Source organism: Plecotus auritus, assembly GCF_963455305.1.
Source record: "Plecotus auritus genome assembly, chromosome: 8".
In the NCBI taxonomy this organism is placed as follows: Eukaryota; Metazoa; Chordata; class Mammalia; order Chiroptera; family Vespertilionidae; genus Plecotus; species Plecotus auritus.
In genome coordinates this window covers 20077277-20093167 of record NC_137782.1, presented here as the reverse complement: position 1 = coordinate 20093167, position 15891 = coordinate 20077277, and the positions used below count along the sequence as shown (strand labels likewise).

Sequence of the window (15891 nt, the reverse complement as noted above, 5' to 3'; positions counted from 1 at the left end):
AATAAGCATTCCAGAAAAAGACAGGGAAGTTTTGTGTTGTTTGGAAAATAATATTAAGAAGGAGAAATTATTATTATTAGAAATACTAATAATTAAAAACAAACAATAACAACAAATATTCATGTCCATATCTTCTTACTTAGCACTTCAGGAAAGAAATTATGCACATTGCTTGTTAGAGAGGAGCGGAGGCCGCATGGGCCCAGGATGGTTAGTTGAGCATCTCTTCCAGTGAGACACTTCCTTTAGCCCAGTGTAGAGTCTTTGAAAGAAACATTCAAGGTTCATGTCTACCTTGAAAGTTTTGAGGGCAGGATAAGTTTAATTTTGGGGGGTGTGGAGATACAGAGTGCTGGAATCTTCTATTTTGTCAAAGAGAAGAATGATCTTTTATTATGATCATTAAGGGGAATGAAATAAAGCAATTTACCATCTTGGGTATTTTCACAGTAAACCCAAACCAGCAGCAATATGAGAGGAATCAGGTTTTTTAAAAAGCTCTAGTTAGCCCTAACCGGTTTGGCTCAGTGGATAGAGCATCGGCCTGTGGACTGAAGGGTCCCCAGTTCGATTCCGGTCAAGGGCATGTACCTTGGTTGCGGGCACATCCCCAGTTGGGGGTGTGCAGGAGGCAGCTGATCGATGTTTCTAACTCTCTATCCTTCTCCCTTCCTCTCTGTAAAAATCAATAAAATATATATTTTTAAAAAGCTCTAGTTAGTCTGTTACTGCAGAAATGTACTTTTTTAAAACAAGATATTGCAGATCTCTGATGCTCACAAAATCAAAACAACCCTCTGAGTTTTCCATCTGTCATTGTTTCATCTCACAGCGGGGGAAGGGAGATGCTTAATTTCAAAGCTTAGGAATTCCTATAATCTCTAATATATTACTCAGAATGGGCTTTTCCATTTCTTTTTATTGACTTCCCAAATTGTTTCCTTTATTGTTCATACAGGGACAATGACAGGAGTTAGAAAAGATGCATCCACATCTCCTATGACAACAGAAAGCCAAAAGGACCTTTTAAGCTCAACCACATCGTCATTCCAACACGAATCCTCCCGGTAAGCTTTAGGGGTTCTTTGATTTAACATTCTCCAGAGAAGAGAATTTTTCAAATTTTGTTTTTATTGACGTATAATATATTAATTTCAGGTATACATCATAGCAATTTGATATATACATTAGGAAATGATCCCAACAATAAATCTAGTTACATCTGTCATCATACAAAGTTATTATAATGTTATTGACTATATTCCATATGCTGTACATTATATCCTTATAACTTATTTCTATTTTAACTGGAAGTTTGTAGCTCTTAGTCCCCTTCACCTATTTCAGCTGTACCCCCAACCTCTCCCCTTTCTGTAACCACCAGTTTGTTTCCTGTATCTATGAGTTTGTTCTCTTTTGTTTGTTCTTTTGCTTCGCTTTTTAGATTCCACATATAAGGGAAATCATACAGTATTTATCTCTGTCTGACTTATTTCACTTAGCATAACACCCTTTAGGTCCATCCATGTTGTTGCAAATGGCAACATTTCATTCTTTTTATGACTGAGCTATATTCTGTTACATATATACATCGTGTGTGTGTGTGTGTGTGTGTGTGTGTGTGTGTGTGTGTGTGTGTGTGTTTCACAAGATAATTTATTCAAGCACTCTTACCTCCAGTTACCTCCAGCATCTGGACAGAACTCATGCAGTAGAGTTTCAAAAATCAGAATATAACCTAAACAATAACAAGCTTTCTTACTTTCATACCACATCTTCTTTATCCACTCATCTATCAGTGGATACCTGCGTTGCTTCCATGTCTTGGCTGTTGTAAATAATACTGCAGTGAACATAGGGGTGCACATATCTCTTCAAATCGGTGTTTTTGTTTTCTTCGGATAAATACACTGAAGTGGAATTGCTAGATAGTATGGTAATATTATGTTTAATTTTTTTTAGGAACCTTCATACTGTTTTCCATAATGACTGTACCAATTTACATTCCCAACAACAGCGAACAAGGGTTTCCTTTTCTCCAAATTCTCGCCAACACTTGTTTCTGTCTTTTTGATAATAGCCATTCTGATGGGTGTGAGGTGATACCTCATTGTGGTTTTGATTTGCATTTTCCTGATTAGTGATGTTGAGCATCTTTTCATGTGTCCACCATCTGTATATCTTTTTTTGAAAAAAATGTCTCTGCCCATTTTTTAATCAGAATCTGGTTTTTTGTTTTGTATTAAGTTGTATAAGTTCTTTATATATTTTGGACACTAACCCTTTATTGGATGTATGATTTGCAAATATCTTCTCCCATTCAATAGGTTGCCTTTTGTTTGTTGATGGTTCCCTTCACTCTGCAAGAGTTTTTTAGTTTGATGTAGTCTCATTTATTTATTTTTGCTTTGTTTCCCTTGCCTGAGGAGACTAGTTTAAAAAATATTTCTAAGACCAATGTCAAAGACTTTACTGCCTATGTTTTCTTCTAGGAGTTTTATGGTTTTCAGGACTAATATCCATGTCTTTAATCCATTGTAAATTTATTATTGCGTGTGGTATAAGATAGTGTCCCAGTTTCATTCTTTCCCATATAACTGTCCAGCTTTCCCATTACCATTTATTAAAAAGACTGTCTTTTTCCCATTGTGTATTCTTCCTTTGTCATAAATTAATTGACCATATATGCATGGGTTTATTTTTCAGTGGTGTATTCTATTTCATTGATCTCTGTGTCTATTTTTATGCCAGTATCATACTGGTTTGGTTTCTGTAGCTTTGTAGTATGCTTTGAAATAAGGGAGCATGATAACTCTAGCTTTGTTCTTTCTCAAGATTGTTTTGGCTATTTGGGGTCTTTTGAATTTCCATACAAATTTTAGGATTCTTTTTTCTAGTTCTGTTAATAATGCTATTGGTATTTTGATAGGGATTGCAGATTGCTTTAGGTAATATGGACATTTTAAACAATATTAATTTTCCAATCTATGAGCTTGATCTATCTTTCTATTTATTTGTGTTGTTTCATTTTCTTTCATCAGTGTCTTATAGTTTTCAAAGTACAGGTCTTTTACCTCCTTGTTTAAATTTATTCCTAGGAATTTTTTATTCAATTGTAAATAAGATTGTTTTCTTAAGTTCTCTTTCTGGTAGCATGCTATTAGTGTATAGAAATGCAACTGATTTCTGTGTGTTATTTTTTTATATCCTGCAGCTTTGCTGATTTCATTTATTGTAACATATTTTTGGTGGAATCTTTAAGGTTTCCTATGTATAGTATCATGCCATCTGCAAATAGTGACAGTTTTTACTTGTTCCTTTACATTTGGGTTGCCTTTTATTTCCATGGAGCATTTTTGAGGTTTATTTAATAAAGAGTGAAAAAATCTTGATACTTTTAATGGTTGATACTCCAGAGAGAGGCCTTTATTTGGCATCTAGATTTGGCTAGTTGAGCTCATGGAGCACTTTTCTTTAAACGTGCCTTTCCCCTAGTTGATAATGGTAATTGGCAAGGATTTCCATGGAAACACAACTAATCCTCCTTCATAAAAAAAAAAAAATCTGCTTAACAGCAAGTCCTTCCCAATTTATCACAGAATGGTTATACACTGGACTGTAAATTTAACTAACTGAATTATTGATATTGAAAAATATAGTGGATTTTGTACTACAATTAAAGGACTGTCAACATTTACTTATAACAGAGAAATTTGAATGAAGAGCTAATAATTTGACCAGTCTTGTTTGGAAACAGGAAAATAAATATGTTAAGATTTCTCATATCTAATAAGTGAACTCTCATTTATATACTTATGGCTGAATATATAAATATCAAATCCAAAAGGGCTTCGTTTATTTTTCCTTGGGAATATGATTGTTTGAGTACTTAAATACCTAGTATCTTATGAGATGAATACAAATTTTAAGACAATTTTAATTTTAAAGAACTTTTGGGAAATGGCACAGAGGATGACAATAATGTCTGTCATCTATTAAGCATGCATATTCCCAGCCCTTTGTGTGTATCATTTGACTTAATTAATCTTCATCGCAGCCTTGTGAAGTGGTATTACTGTTGCCCTCACTTTAAAAATTAGGAAACTAAGGCTCAGAGAGACTGAGTGACTTGCCTAAGGTCACACAGCCAATAAGAAGTGAGCCAGTGTTTCAGGCTCCAAAGGCCATCATCTTAAATATTACAATAGTTGACAAAGACAACCTCCCTATTTTGGAGGCCACCCACAATCAAAAGAAAATTTAATTAGTTTACCACATTCTTTGTTTATTACTCCTTTTTTCTTCTTAATGCTGCTGTTGTTATTTTGCCAAAGACCCACAGTGAGTTGTGGTTCTGCAATATTGATGGGGTTCCCACGTTGGCAGCTTAACATTGTGGCTGAACGCCTGTGCTCAGAGGATCTGTCCTTGCTCATCTGGAGGGAGAGCCTGGGTGTTCAGTGAATTTCCCTATTGTTGGAGATTAAAATGGAACCTTTAACACTACTTTAATGTGTATTTGATTCTTGAATTTCAGTTTAGCTAGAAGCATGAAAAAGGAAAAGCAAGTGCTTCCCAGGAAGAGTTTTATAGAACATCCTCAGCACACATTTTCTGAATGGACCATATCAACTGTGTAGAGTTTTACAAGGCCAGTTAAAATTGCTGTGAAGACGCATATTTATGGACCTTAAGAAAAAGGATTCTGTATCTGCTGGTTCTTAATACTGCAGATCAGCTAAATATCCTCAGAAGGTTCTTAAATAATGAGCGTTTAGCTAAATCTAAAGAAACAATGTGTAGCACACCAGGTTTTGTCCTTAGACGTGCACAATGGCATGTTATAGGTCTATTCTACAAAGTGCAGAGTTGAAAAAGATTCAGTGCTATGAAATCAGTTACCAGGAAGGCACAGTGGTTGCTTTCCAGACTTCAGAATCGGAATTATTTGAATTATTTTTATTTCAAAGTGTAGAAAAGACATTTTTTAATAGACTACTTTTCAGTTACAGGGAACTCAATGCAAAAGAGAAACCTATTGTTCATTGTTGCAACAAATCTTTGAAGGTAATACTAAGGTAAACAAGAGTAAAAGACCTTTGTTCACCCCCAAATCCCAAGAATTTGCAAGTCTTGAAAGAGAGTATGGGGGTGGGACGTATGCTAGTGGGAGACAGGTTTCCCTTTGTTCTCTGCAAAGTGCTAACACCTAGAAACCCCCGTATCATTCCATATGCAGGTGGTAAAATGAGGCGTGGCAAAGTCATCTTTCTCATTCACAGTGTAGGTTGTTAATTGTTCTCTCTCCTGCCTGTCAATATAATGTGAAATTTTCATTCCCCATTCAAGATGGAAAAAGTTGTGGCTGAAAATGTTAACATTTGCATTTTTATTTGTTGATTTATTTAAAGGACAGCCTCTCCTACAGCAATCCATCACTTGGTGACACCCCAAATATGAATAATGTATTGTAGACTTGCAGTTACCATGTGTAATAAGAGCTAGAGACAGTAAAGGAATGTTAACTATGCTGCAAATGTAATATTTATTGACTCATAAAGTTTATTGCTTTTGAGGTTCAATAATACTGACCATAGGACATTAATATCACTTAGCCTGATTTTAACTGGGCACCTTTGTATGTAGAAATATTCATCTATCTCATGTTAACAAAGTAAATATGTAATTGATAACACAAACAGAGAGAGCTTTATAGTTTTCTGTGCTGGGAGCTAGAATGTGTCTGTTTCACTTCTGGCCTCCAGCACCCATGCACTCCCCACCCCACCCCCCAGCTGCCCAGGAGAGTAAACACATGGTTATCTTGGCACAAGAGGGTGGTGCCACTGAACTAAATGGTGCCATGCATTTCTGCTCAGCTGAAGCAGGCAACACTCACAAATCCCTCCTCCTGGAGAGGGCACCAGAGGGCTTCTCTGTGTCATTCTGAACAAGGAGGGTAAATGCTCCTTCACTCAAAAGGTTCAGCCCTTTTCCTGTCATGATACTGAGTCAGAGTTTACACTTCTACTTGATCCTGTACTCCAGTGTGAAGCCAGACCCAGGCAGGTTACCAATGAATTTGTTATGAGCACAAATGGTACTGATAATTAACCCATTTGTGTCTTCCAGAATTAGGTATGTCCATTGCCAGCAATAAAGATCATGCAAGAAATATCTGGCCCCCAGAGCAAAAGAAGTAATGCTAATTAGCAACCATCAGCTGTAATTGTCATCCCCATTAAGATGCAGAATTATGTATTTCTTCGTTATAAATAGCCTTTCTAATTGTGCTTGATGTATGCCAATTTAATCAAAAAGTATACTTGCAACAGCAGATATTTGCATTAATGTAGCTTTGGATCTTCAAATCTTTTATTTTAAATTTGACTGGGAAAAAGTGTCTATTGCAGCTGTATATCCTTTGTATATTGATGTATTTTCTATTCAGGTATATAGATCTGATATATTTTATATTAAAGATGGAGATCTTTAATATCTTCTGGGATTGTTCAATGAAACAGACTTGGTTGAGTTTCTTTCTCTTAGTCATGTGACAACAGTGATGATTATTCCAAACTGATCAACAGAAGAACCTACCAGATGTACAGGGATAGGATGACATTCTCAGTCTCTGAAGAAAATGGTTACTAAGACCTCGTCTTTTCTGTCCTTCCCTGGCTCATAAGAGTTAATGCTGGTATTCTCGACCTCTTTGTGGTTTTTTTCCGTGAGATTGAAGAGAGCAAAGCAGATCTCACCAAATCTGCCTGATTAGTGAGTTTTTGGAACTGAAGCTGGAGTTAGCCTATTTCTATTAGGTACTGTTCACTTCTCTACTTACATGGAATATCTTTCCACTTATTGGTATCATCTTCAGTTCTTTTCATCAATGTTTTATAGTTTCCAGTGTACAAATCTTTCACCTCATTGGGTAAATTTATTCCCTAGTATGTTTGTTTGTTTTTTCATGCTATCATAAATGGGATTTTCCCCCTTGGTTTCCTTTTCAGATAGATCACTTTTGATATAAAGAGACACTACTGATTTTTGTATGTTGATTTTGTGTCTTGCAAATTTAGTGAATTTGTTTATTAGTTTTAACAGGTGTTGTTTTTTGTGGGGTTTTTTTTGCAGAGTCTTTAGAGTTTTCTGCATATAGAATCATGTCATTTTCAGAGATAATTTTATTTCTTCCTTAAATATTTGAATGTCTTTTATTTCTTTTTCTTGCCTGTTCTTGCTGCACTTCCTATACTTTGTTGCATAGAAATGTTGAGAGCAGGCATCTTTGCCTCATGCCGCTTCCTAGAGAAAAAGCTTTCATTTTTTTTCATCATGGACTGTGATTAGCTGTGGGCTTTTTATAAATGGCCATTATTGTATCGAGGAAATTTTTCTCTTTATATATTTTGTTGAGAGTTTTTATTATGAATGGATGCTGCCCTTTGTCAAAGGAGACATACAAATTGCCAACAGGTATATGAAAAGATTCTCAACATCACAAATCATCAGGGAAATGCAAATCGAAACCACAGTGAAACATTACCTCACTACTGTTAGGATGGCTGTTATAAAAAAGATAAAAGATAACAATTATTGGGAAGGATATGGAGAAAAGGCAACTCTTATATACTTAGTGGGACTGTAAACTGGTATAGCTTTTAAAAAAAATTTTATTATTGGAAGTATTACATAAGTCACCCTTTCCCCCCATTGACCTCCTCTAGTGCACCTCTGCCCCCTCACCCTAGGCCTTCACCACTCTATTGTCTGTGTCCATGGGTTATGCATGTATGCATAACAAGTTTTTTGGCTGATCTCTTCCCACCCTCTCACCCTCCCCTGCCTTCCCTCTGAGGTTCAACTGGTATAGCTTTTATGGAAAACAGTATGGAGGTTCCTCAAAGAATTAAAAATAGAACTACATAATATCCAGCATTCCCCTTCTGGGTATATACCCAAAGAAAATGAAGTCAGTACTGCTAGAGGTATCTGCAGAGAAGGGAAAATCGTGTAAATAATTCTAACAATGATCTGTTTTATCTCGAGCAACAAAATTCTGGATTGACATCTGACAGAGGATTCAAGAAACATATTTCTTATTATGCTGGTAATAAATATATAATGCCGAAAATTATAATTACCTGTTCACAATCCTTGGCATATACCTTAGAGTTGACAGAATGTTCTTCATATTCATTGTCTCGTTTAAATTGCACCACAAGCCTGTGAGGTACGTGGTAGTGCTCTCCCACCTTATAATGAGGTAATGAGAACAGGAAAGCTGAGTGGCTGCTCGAAGCCACACAATGAGGAAACAGGAAAGGGGGCTTAAACTTTGCTCGTCCAATCCCAAATCTCAGAGTTGTTTCATTCTTTCCTACTGCCTGAGACTTGGATTTGGTTCTGAGTTGTCAACACTAAGCTGATCAGATTCTGGTTTAGAGGAGGAAGCAAACTGACTTTGATAGTTGGAATTTGTTTTATAACTTGATAAGAGGAAACTTAGCCTACAGAGAAGGGGGCGTTGTGGTTTCACTACACCCAACAGCCAAATGGCAGTGCCTTCTCGCACTTGTGCCCAGAATCCTAACAGTGACTTTCAAAAAAAAAAAAAAAAAAATCGAACTGAATCTCATCTACACATTTACACAAATATTGTGAGGACTCAGCCAGCTTCCCTCATGTGCCCAGCAGAGGAAATGATAATGCGTTACTCTCCCAAAGGTGGGGAGATGGAAGCTAAACTAACTCTCAAACCTCCAGCTGGAGCCCACGGCACTCCCTGGGTTTATGTCGCAGCTTCCCCCAGCAGGCCTCACTGCCTCTATGAAATGGTGTATCTGAGTGATGGCCGTGAATGACGACGCTGACTACTCTTCCATGACTGCTGTGTCACACATGTGCAGATATATCCATTCAAAGTATGTGTTCATACAAATTACATATCATTGCAATGTAATGACTAGTCAGTCTGTCTCATAATAGTATTAAATAGAATTTCTTCTTAGATTTTTCAAATAACATCCTAAAATGTGGGGTACTTGGCCCTGAACTATCATTAAAACAAAACCTAATGAAATGCTACACATAAAATGATGAAAATAGAAAGGAATAATCTGAAAACTTCAGAAAAGAATGTGTTGAATATGTTTAAAGAATATGAAGTTATAAATATGCCTCTCTGCCTTCCATCGTTAATCAGGGGGATGAAAAGCCCAGCCATTCCAAAGTGTCTGGTTGAAGTTGGGTTAATGATTTGAAATTCCCTGCCAGTGGTGCATTACCACCAAGAGCAGTTGAACATTCTTACGTGTTTGATGAAAAGATGTTGCTTTTAATTAAGCCATGATGTTGGGCTGTTATTATAATTCCCACTGTTAAAAGCCATTAATATAATCATCCATTTCTCTTGCACACTCTATTTATAGAGTGTGTAAGTTAGGAAAACAGAAACAAATGGGAAGTAGAAATAATAAAGACATAGCATAATTCCAAGAAATGAATTCAGCCTAAGGACATTTGTCACGACATTCTTACCAGAGGAAGAGCACACGGACCGGGGAAAATGTACAGCCGCTTATATTTACCAGTCACTTAGTCTAGTCCGGGGCTTTAGGAAATCTTTCTAAGTTGTAGGTGAAAGGATTATAGAGCTATTTTATTGTTCACTCTTTTCTGTATTTTCCAAATGTTCTACAACAACGTGCTACCTACATAATTTTTAAAACAGTGTTTTAAAAGAAAACAAAGGCCCTAGCCGGTTTGGCTCAGTGGGTAGAGCGTCAGCCTGCAAACTGCTCCTCCCTGGCCGGGACCCTTTTCCGGGTGCTTGCAGGAGGCAACCAATCCATGTGTTTCTCTCACATGGATATTTCTCTCTGTCTTTCCCTCTCTTTTCCACTCTCTCTAAAAATCAATGGAAAAATATCCTCGGGAGAGGATAAAAACAAAAACAAAGGACTCCCTCTTGTAGGATGCAAGCCATTTCAAAAGTTTATAACCTATAGTCCAAGTAGTTAGAAAAACCCTCAGGTTATCCTTGGAGCATATGACATCAATATGTTATTTCTTTGTTGAGCCAGCAGTAGGGGAGGATTATGTCTCCTCGGTGTGTCTTCTCGGCACTGAACTCTGTAAGCTACTGTGATTGTGGCCTCCTGAGTAGTGCCAGTTCCTGCTATCCTTCACAGTTTTAGCTCTTGGACTGGTGTTCTAGAGTTGTTCATTACGTTCCCTTAACTTCAGTGTAAGAAACACTATTGAGTGTCACTTTCTGTTCCAGGCACTTAATGCTTTTATAAAAACCCTTTTATATGTTACCTAGTGTAACCCTCACAGTCATGAGAAAATACAACTGAAAGAGGCCATTACAGAACAGTTTGGAGCCAGGTGCAATAATTGTAACACCTAGGTTTATAGGCCAGGGTTTGAATGCCTGCTCTGTGGTTGTGAACAAATCATTTATCTATAAAGTGGGGATAATAATATCTCCCTCATAGGCTTGTCGTGATGATTAAGCAACATAGTTTACGTAAAGCACTGAGCACAGAGCTGGTGTAAGGCTAAATAGTAGTGGTCATTGTTGAACTTCCTGACAAGCAGTAAGGTGTTCCACCATATCACAGAGCTTCCTCTGAACACTGCTCTGGCTCATGGCTAGTTGTGTTTTGGTTTTCTCAAGGTGAAACCCTTGCAGTGCAGACAAGCAGTGTGGCTCAGAGGAGAGGGCATTAGAATTAAAGTCCAAACACCTGGATTCGTCAAAACCTGCCTCTGCCACTCACTAGCAGCAAAACCTTAACAAAGTCCCTTGACCACATGGAACCTCATGTTTTCCACCTTTCCTTCCAATGTCTGAACCCTTTGTTCAGAAATAAAATTAAAACAAGAACACACACATCTATCTCGAGATGGCATACTTACACATTTTCAAAAAATGAACATTTTAAAAAATAATGAAATAGTTGGTTTCACAACAGCATGGTTTAGATTTCTCTTCCAGATCTTTGGACTTCCGTGCTGGCCAGTGGTTAGAAACCTTAAGTAGATACGCAAACTTGGCACCGTGTCATTCACACGAGGCACAGAGCGATTCTGTGGGGACCTCTGGCTTCCCGCTTAGCAGGGGACCGGGTGCAACTTACATTTCCTGGATTATGCTCCACAAGCCTGTGTTTACTGAGGGTCTTTCATTTTTTTAATGTTTAAGTGAAATTAAACATTAGCTCTTGCTTTATGGAGGACACCAGGAGAAAGGAAAAAGATAGCATCCTAGAAGTCCAAACTGAGGTGATTGGCCACAGAGAAAAAAGGAGTGCATGTTAGGGTAAGCTACATGCCTTGCCTCAGGGGAAAATGGTCAGGATTGGGCCTTCTGGTACCAAGAATGTCACTGAGTGCATCAAGGACTTGATCAGTAAGAAGACTTACAATGGAGAAGACCAAGAATAAAGGCAGTAAGTGGTTCATTGACTAATCTTCCACTCAGCTGCACACCTTTGTATACTGTTTCTATATTTGAATATGGGTGTACACATATAACCACTTGTAATATATTTAACACTTTCATATTTTCCCATAAGCTATTTGCTTTTTAAATTAATGAGATATGCTCCTCAAAAAAAGATATTATAGTCATTTTTTTCTTTCAGTTGTCCTTTATGAGTTCAACCACAAAAATGAAGAGACATATATGATAGTTCTTTAAAAATAGTAAAACAAAATACATGAACATTTTTATTTTCATTAGCCGTAAGACTTCCGGATCTATATTCTCACCAAAACATCTTCGCTATGCCTTCTTAGAAAATATGAATGAGCCACTTGGTACAAATTCTAATGTTCCCCATGAAAGAATGATTCCAAGTTGGTCTTAAAGCTCAAGAGTAATTGACAACGCATCACCTGTTTACTGGTCACGCTTTCATCAATTTTCTTTCTGCCATGGGTGCATTCTGGGTATGACTGTCACTGAGGCTGAAAGCTTATCGTGTTGCCTGGCATTCGTCCCTGAACGCTTGGTTGGAATGGAAGCCTCTTGGCAGGCGCGGGGAGAGTGGTTACTGTTATATGGGAGCGGCTGCTTCTTCCTTTGGGAGAGCTGGAAGATTCTGGGATGGGTGGGATTTGTGTTAAGATAGGGACCCCGCTTCAAGCTTCCCTGTCACAGGACACGGGCTACTTGGAAACCAGAGCCATTGTTAGAGCCAGAACAAAGGGCTCCAACCCAACACCAGAACAGCAAGCCAGAAAGCACACAGACCTCGTATACAACTGCATGTGTTTTAAAAGCCATGTTACAGTCGTATTTCTTAGCGCATATGAAGAATTCTTCCTTTCAACCTTTTGATTAATGTTCATATTAATAATAAAAATATATAGGAAAGATAAGATAAAAAGCATGCTCAGCCAGCAGGATTATTTTTTGAACGTCATACATTAAATAAACAAAAGGATGCTGGGAGTCGCACCCTGGAGACGTTCTTCTTTATGGGGCTCTGAGTCACCCTGCTGAGGCACTTGTAAGAGCCAGAGCTGGGCTCCATGCCAGTCCATGCGGAGGGAAGGGATGGGAAGTTATATCTTATCAAGGGCTGTCTCTTCCCTGTGCCCTGGAAGAAGTCTGCCTGGCAAAAGCCACCACAGTCACATACTTGGCATTGGATATAACTTGATGAAGGCTGCAAGTATCTCACCTTGGGACCCCCGCCCTACCACGTGAAGAATGGACTCTTTACCACAAATGGCATTCTGTGTGGACTTCCATCAGGATCAGCCTTGGGCAAATCCTGCGGGCCGGATCCGGCTGTTCTATCCGGTTCTCTTGCTCTCCCCTTCGCTCCTTTACTTTGAATTTATATTAGTTCACACAAACACTCCATCCATGCTTTTGTTCCGGCCCTCCGGTCCAGTTTAAGAACCCATTGTGGCCCTCGAGTCAAAAAGTTTGCCCACCCCTGTTCTAGATGCTCTCTGATAATGAAGCAGGGCCTTCCTGCATAGGTTGGAAGCATGCACTGTGCCTACTAGCTCAGGGGCAGGTCCTGTCAGTGTCCCCTCACCCCATCCATGTCTGCTAGCCTCACGGTCTCCACCCGTGACTGAGAAATGGGCTGCTCCTAGAATCAGCTTCTCTGTGGACCAGCTGACAGAGCCCATGCCCAGCTCCCCTCTGCTGGGCTTTGGTTGGAAAGAAGTGGACTGGGGTGGAAGCATCGGATTCTGGTGAAAGCTGAGAGGTGGATCATAACTGTAACACAAACCATGCTTTACAAAGAGCCAACCAATGCATGCAGAACTGACTAGCTGGCCCTGGAACACAGAGCCAGGCCCCTGGACATCAGGAGCATTGGGAGTGGGCAGTTCTGTGCTGCTCACAGACGCCCCCAGCTCGCTCTGCAGATCCCGCTGCTCCTCCGCCCAGGGCTGCCCCTTAAAGAAGCTTCTGCTTCTCCACAGCTTGCCCCAATTCTTCTGTCTCCTCCCTTGGGTATAAATATTTTTGTGAACAGCACTATGTTTCTACTGGTGTACAAACTGTAGGTCACATGGCATTGACTTTTATTCAAACCAGAAGGTGTCACGCTGGGCTTGTAGCATTGCTTCACTGGAGTCTTTTGTGTTGATGGGAAAATTTTAATTTCACGCCCTGCAGACTTCATAGTCTTTTGTGCTCTCTCTACTCCTGTTGTTGCACAAAGGGTAAATCCCGGTGTCACACTCATTTTAGAGTGAAGAAAGTAAAGTTTACCCATTTATGATCTCCAAAGAGAGATAGAAAAAAACCTGTTATTAAGGGGAGAAAAAGATAACTATTTTCAGTTAATATGGATTTTCATATGGGTGAGGATGGCCATATGGGGGAGCAGGCCTAAGCCGTCAGTCGGACATCCTTAGCGCTGCTGCAGAAGCGGGAGAGGCTCCTGCCACCGCCGCTGCCCTCGCCAGCTGTGAGCCTGGCTTCTGGAAGAGTGGTGCGCCCCCTGTGGGAGCGCACTGACCACCAGGGGCCAGTTCCTGCACTGAGCATCTGCCCCCTGATGGTCAGTGTGCGCCATAGCAATCGGTCGTTCTGCCATTCTATCAATTTGCATATTAGCCCTTTATTATATAGAATGGCCAGTGCATGTCATGGCAGCTCCTGCGTTGAGCATCTTCCCCCAGTGGTCTTTGTGCATCATAGCTACCAGTCAGACAGACAGACACTTAGTCTTTTATATATATAGATTTAGTAGATTTCTCTTTTGCTTCTTATACACTTCTCTTTCTTTAGACTTTTTTCTAAATTATAAACTACCTGGAAAAAGCATATACTCTTCTTTGCATTAACCATTTCATGAATAAATTTAAAAGAGGCAGGTAGAAATTAGTGGTGCTAAATAAAATTGCCTAAATTGGTCTGTTAGCAAGGTTGATTGTTGGAATGAAAATGTCCATGTTTCTCTCATAAGTTACCTTAGGAATGCAACAGTGTGATTGTGAACTTCTCTCCTTTTTTTTTTTTTTTCTTTATTGCATCTGTTTACAAATGTAATCTGAGGTGTAAGTCACTGCTATAAAATATGTCTCATTTTCTAAACATGACTCCTACATCTTTGAGATGAGAAAAATGTGTTAAATTTCATAATTAGAATGAATTTCTTTGTGGAGAAAAAGTGATTAAGCGGCTCTTCCTGGTTAAGGGTGCAGCAGGCGGAGGCACTGACCAAGGATGCGCTCGGACCTGCTGCTTCCAGTCCACTCTGTCCTTTCCCGAAGTGGAGGCGGCTTTGGCACCCAGACTGCATCTGGAAGCTGAGCTAAGAAAGAGTCTTTCTCTTGTTCTGAGTCTCTCTTCAGAAACCAAAATAATGTTGGATTTTCACCTTCGTATAACCCAGTTATTTATTTTTACCTATTCCTTCCATTTATCTTTGGTTTTGACCCAAACAAGGAATGTCAGGTTCAATTTCTCTGCTGGCCCAGGGCCAGCTCTGATGAGCCAGAAGATCCCGGTCTTCCCATCAGTCTTCCTCAGACTCGGTCGTTCTTACTGACATCTCTTGTATTTCAATATCAAATTCATGGGACTTTTCCTTGTCATCTAGTTTTCTAAATTCTTCCAAACTGGGATAGATGGTTGATCTGTCTGGGCCATTTTACTGCCAGGGCACTGGGAGAAACCCACAGGGCCTGGCAGGCTTGGTAATGCTGTGTTAAAACTGATGTTTCCTCATCAGTTCCTGCTTTTCCCATTCCATGTGTTTACAACAACTGAAATGTTTCCACTCTGTTTGGCTACATTAGTTTTCGCCTCAGTTGACTCCCCTTCCTTTCTCCCTTTCTGTGGAATTGTTCTAATTCTCCCAGCACTAAAGGAAGTTGAGATGGTAAATTAGGTACAATTTCCTGCACTGTTTCTCTCCTCCCTCACCCCCTCCCCACCTCCCCCAGTAGCAGAGTCACAGGGGAGGAACATTGGGTGCACTCTCATATCTTTCATCATGGAGAGCATCCTGGGGACCATGGTGCCAATCCAGCAGGCATCTTAGCTGCTTCACCTCAGTGTCCCATCTTGCGTTTAATAGGGGAGTTGGATACATACTGTGTGTTGTTGCCCTTAACCCCCCTAAATGGCTGGATGTTCTCCCATCTCTAATGTTCACTTTAGGTGTGTGTCATAGACAATGGCCAATGGGCTCACATATTTTTTTAAAATAAATCTTTATTCAGATTATTACAATTGTTTCTCCTTTTTCCCCCCATAGCTCCCCTCCACCCGGTTTCCACTCCACCTTCTGCCCTTACCTCCCCCCACTGTCCTCATCCATAGGTGTATGATTTTTGTCCAGTCTCTTCCTGAACCCCCCCCCATACCCCTTTCCCCCTGAGAATTATCAGTCCACT

The 15891-nt window shown here is 39.5% G+C and overlaps 1 protein-coding gene across 6 annotated transcripts in view; it reads left to right on the top strand.

Moving 5' to 3' along the window:
* Positions 1-15891, top strand: part of KIAA1328 — a gene marked incomplete at its 5' end in the record, with an annotated part of 171547 nt that overhangs the window by 145739 nt on the left and 9917 nt on the right. For 5 of the 6 annotated variants that reach the window (XM_080686364.1, XM_080686368.1, XM_080686369.1 and 2 more), the window contains one exon: positions 959-1067. In XM_080686364.1, coding sequence (XP_080542490.1) covers positions 959-1067 — 109 coding nt within the window. Of the gene's footprint in view, positions 1-958; positions 1068-1962; positions 2082-15891 lie in introns of those variants that run through there. The other variant, XM_080686365.1, reaches the window with a different exon arrangement.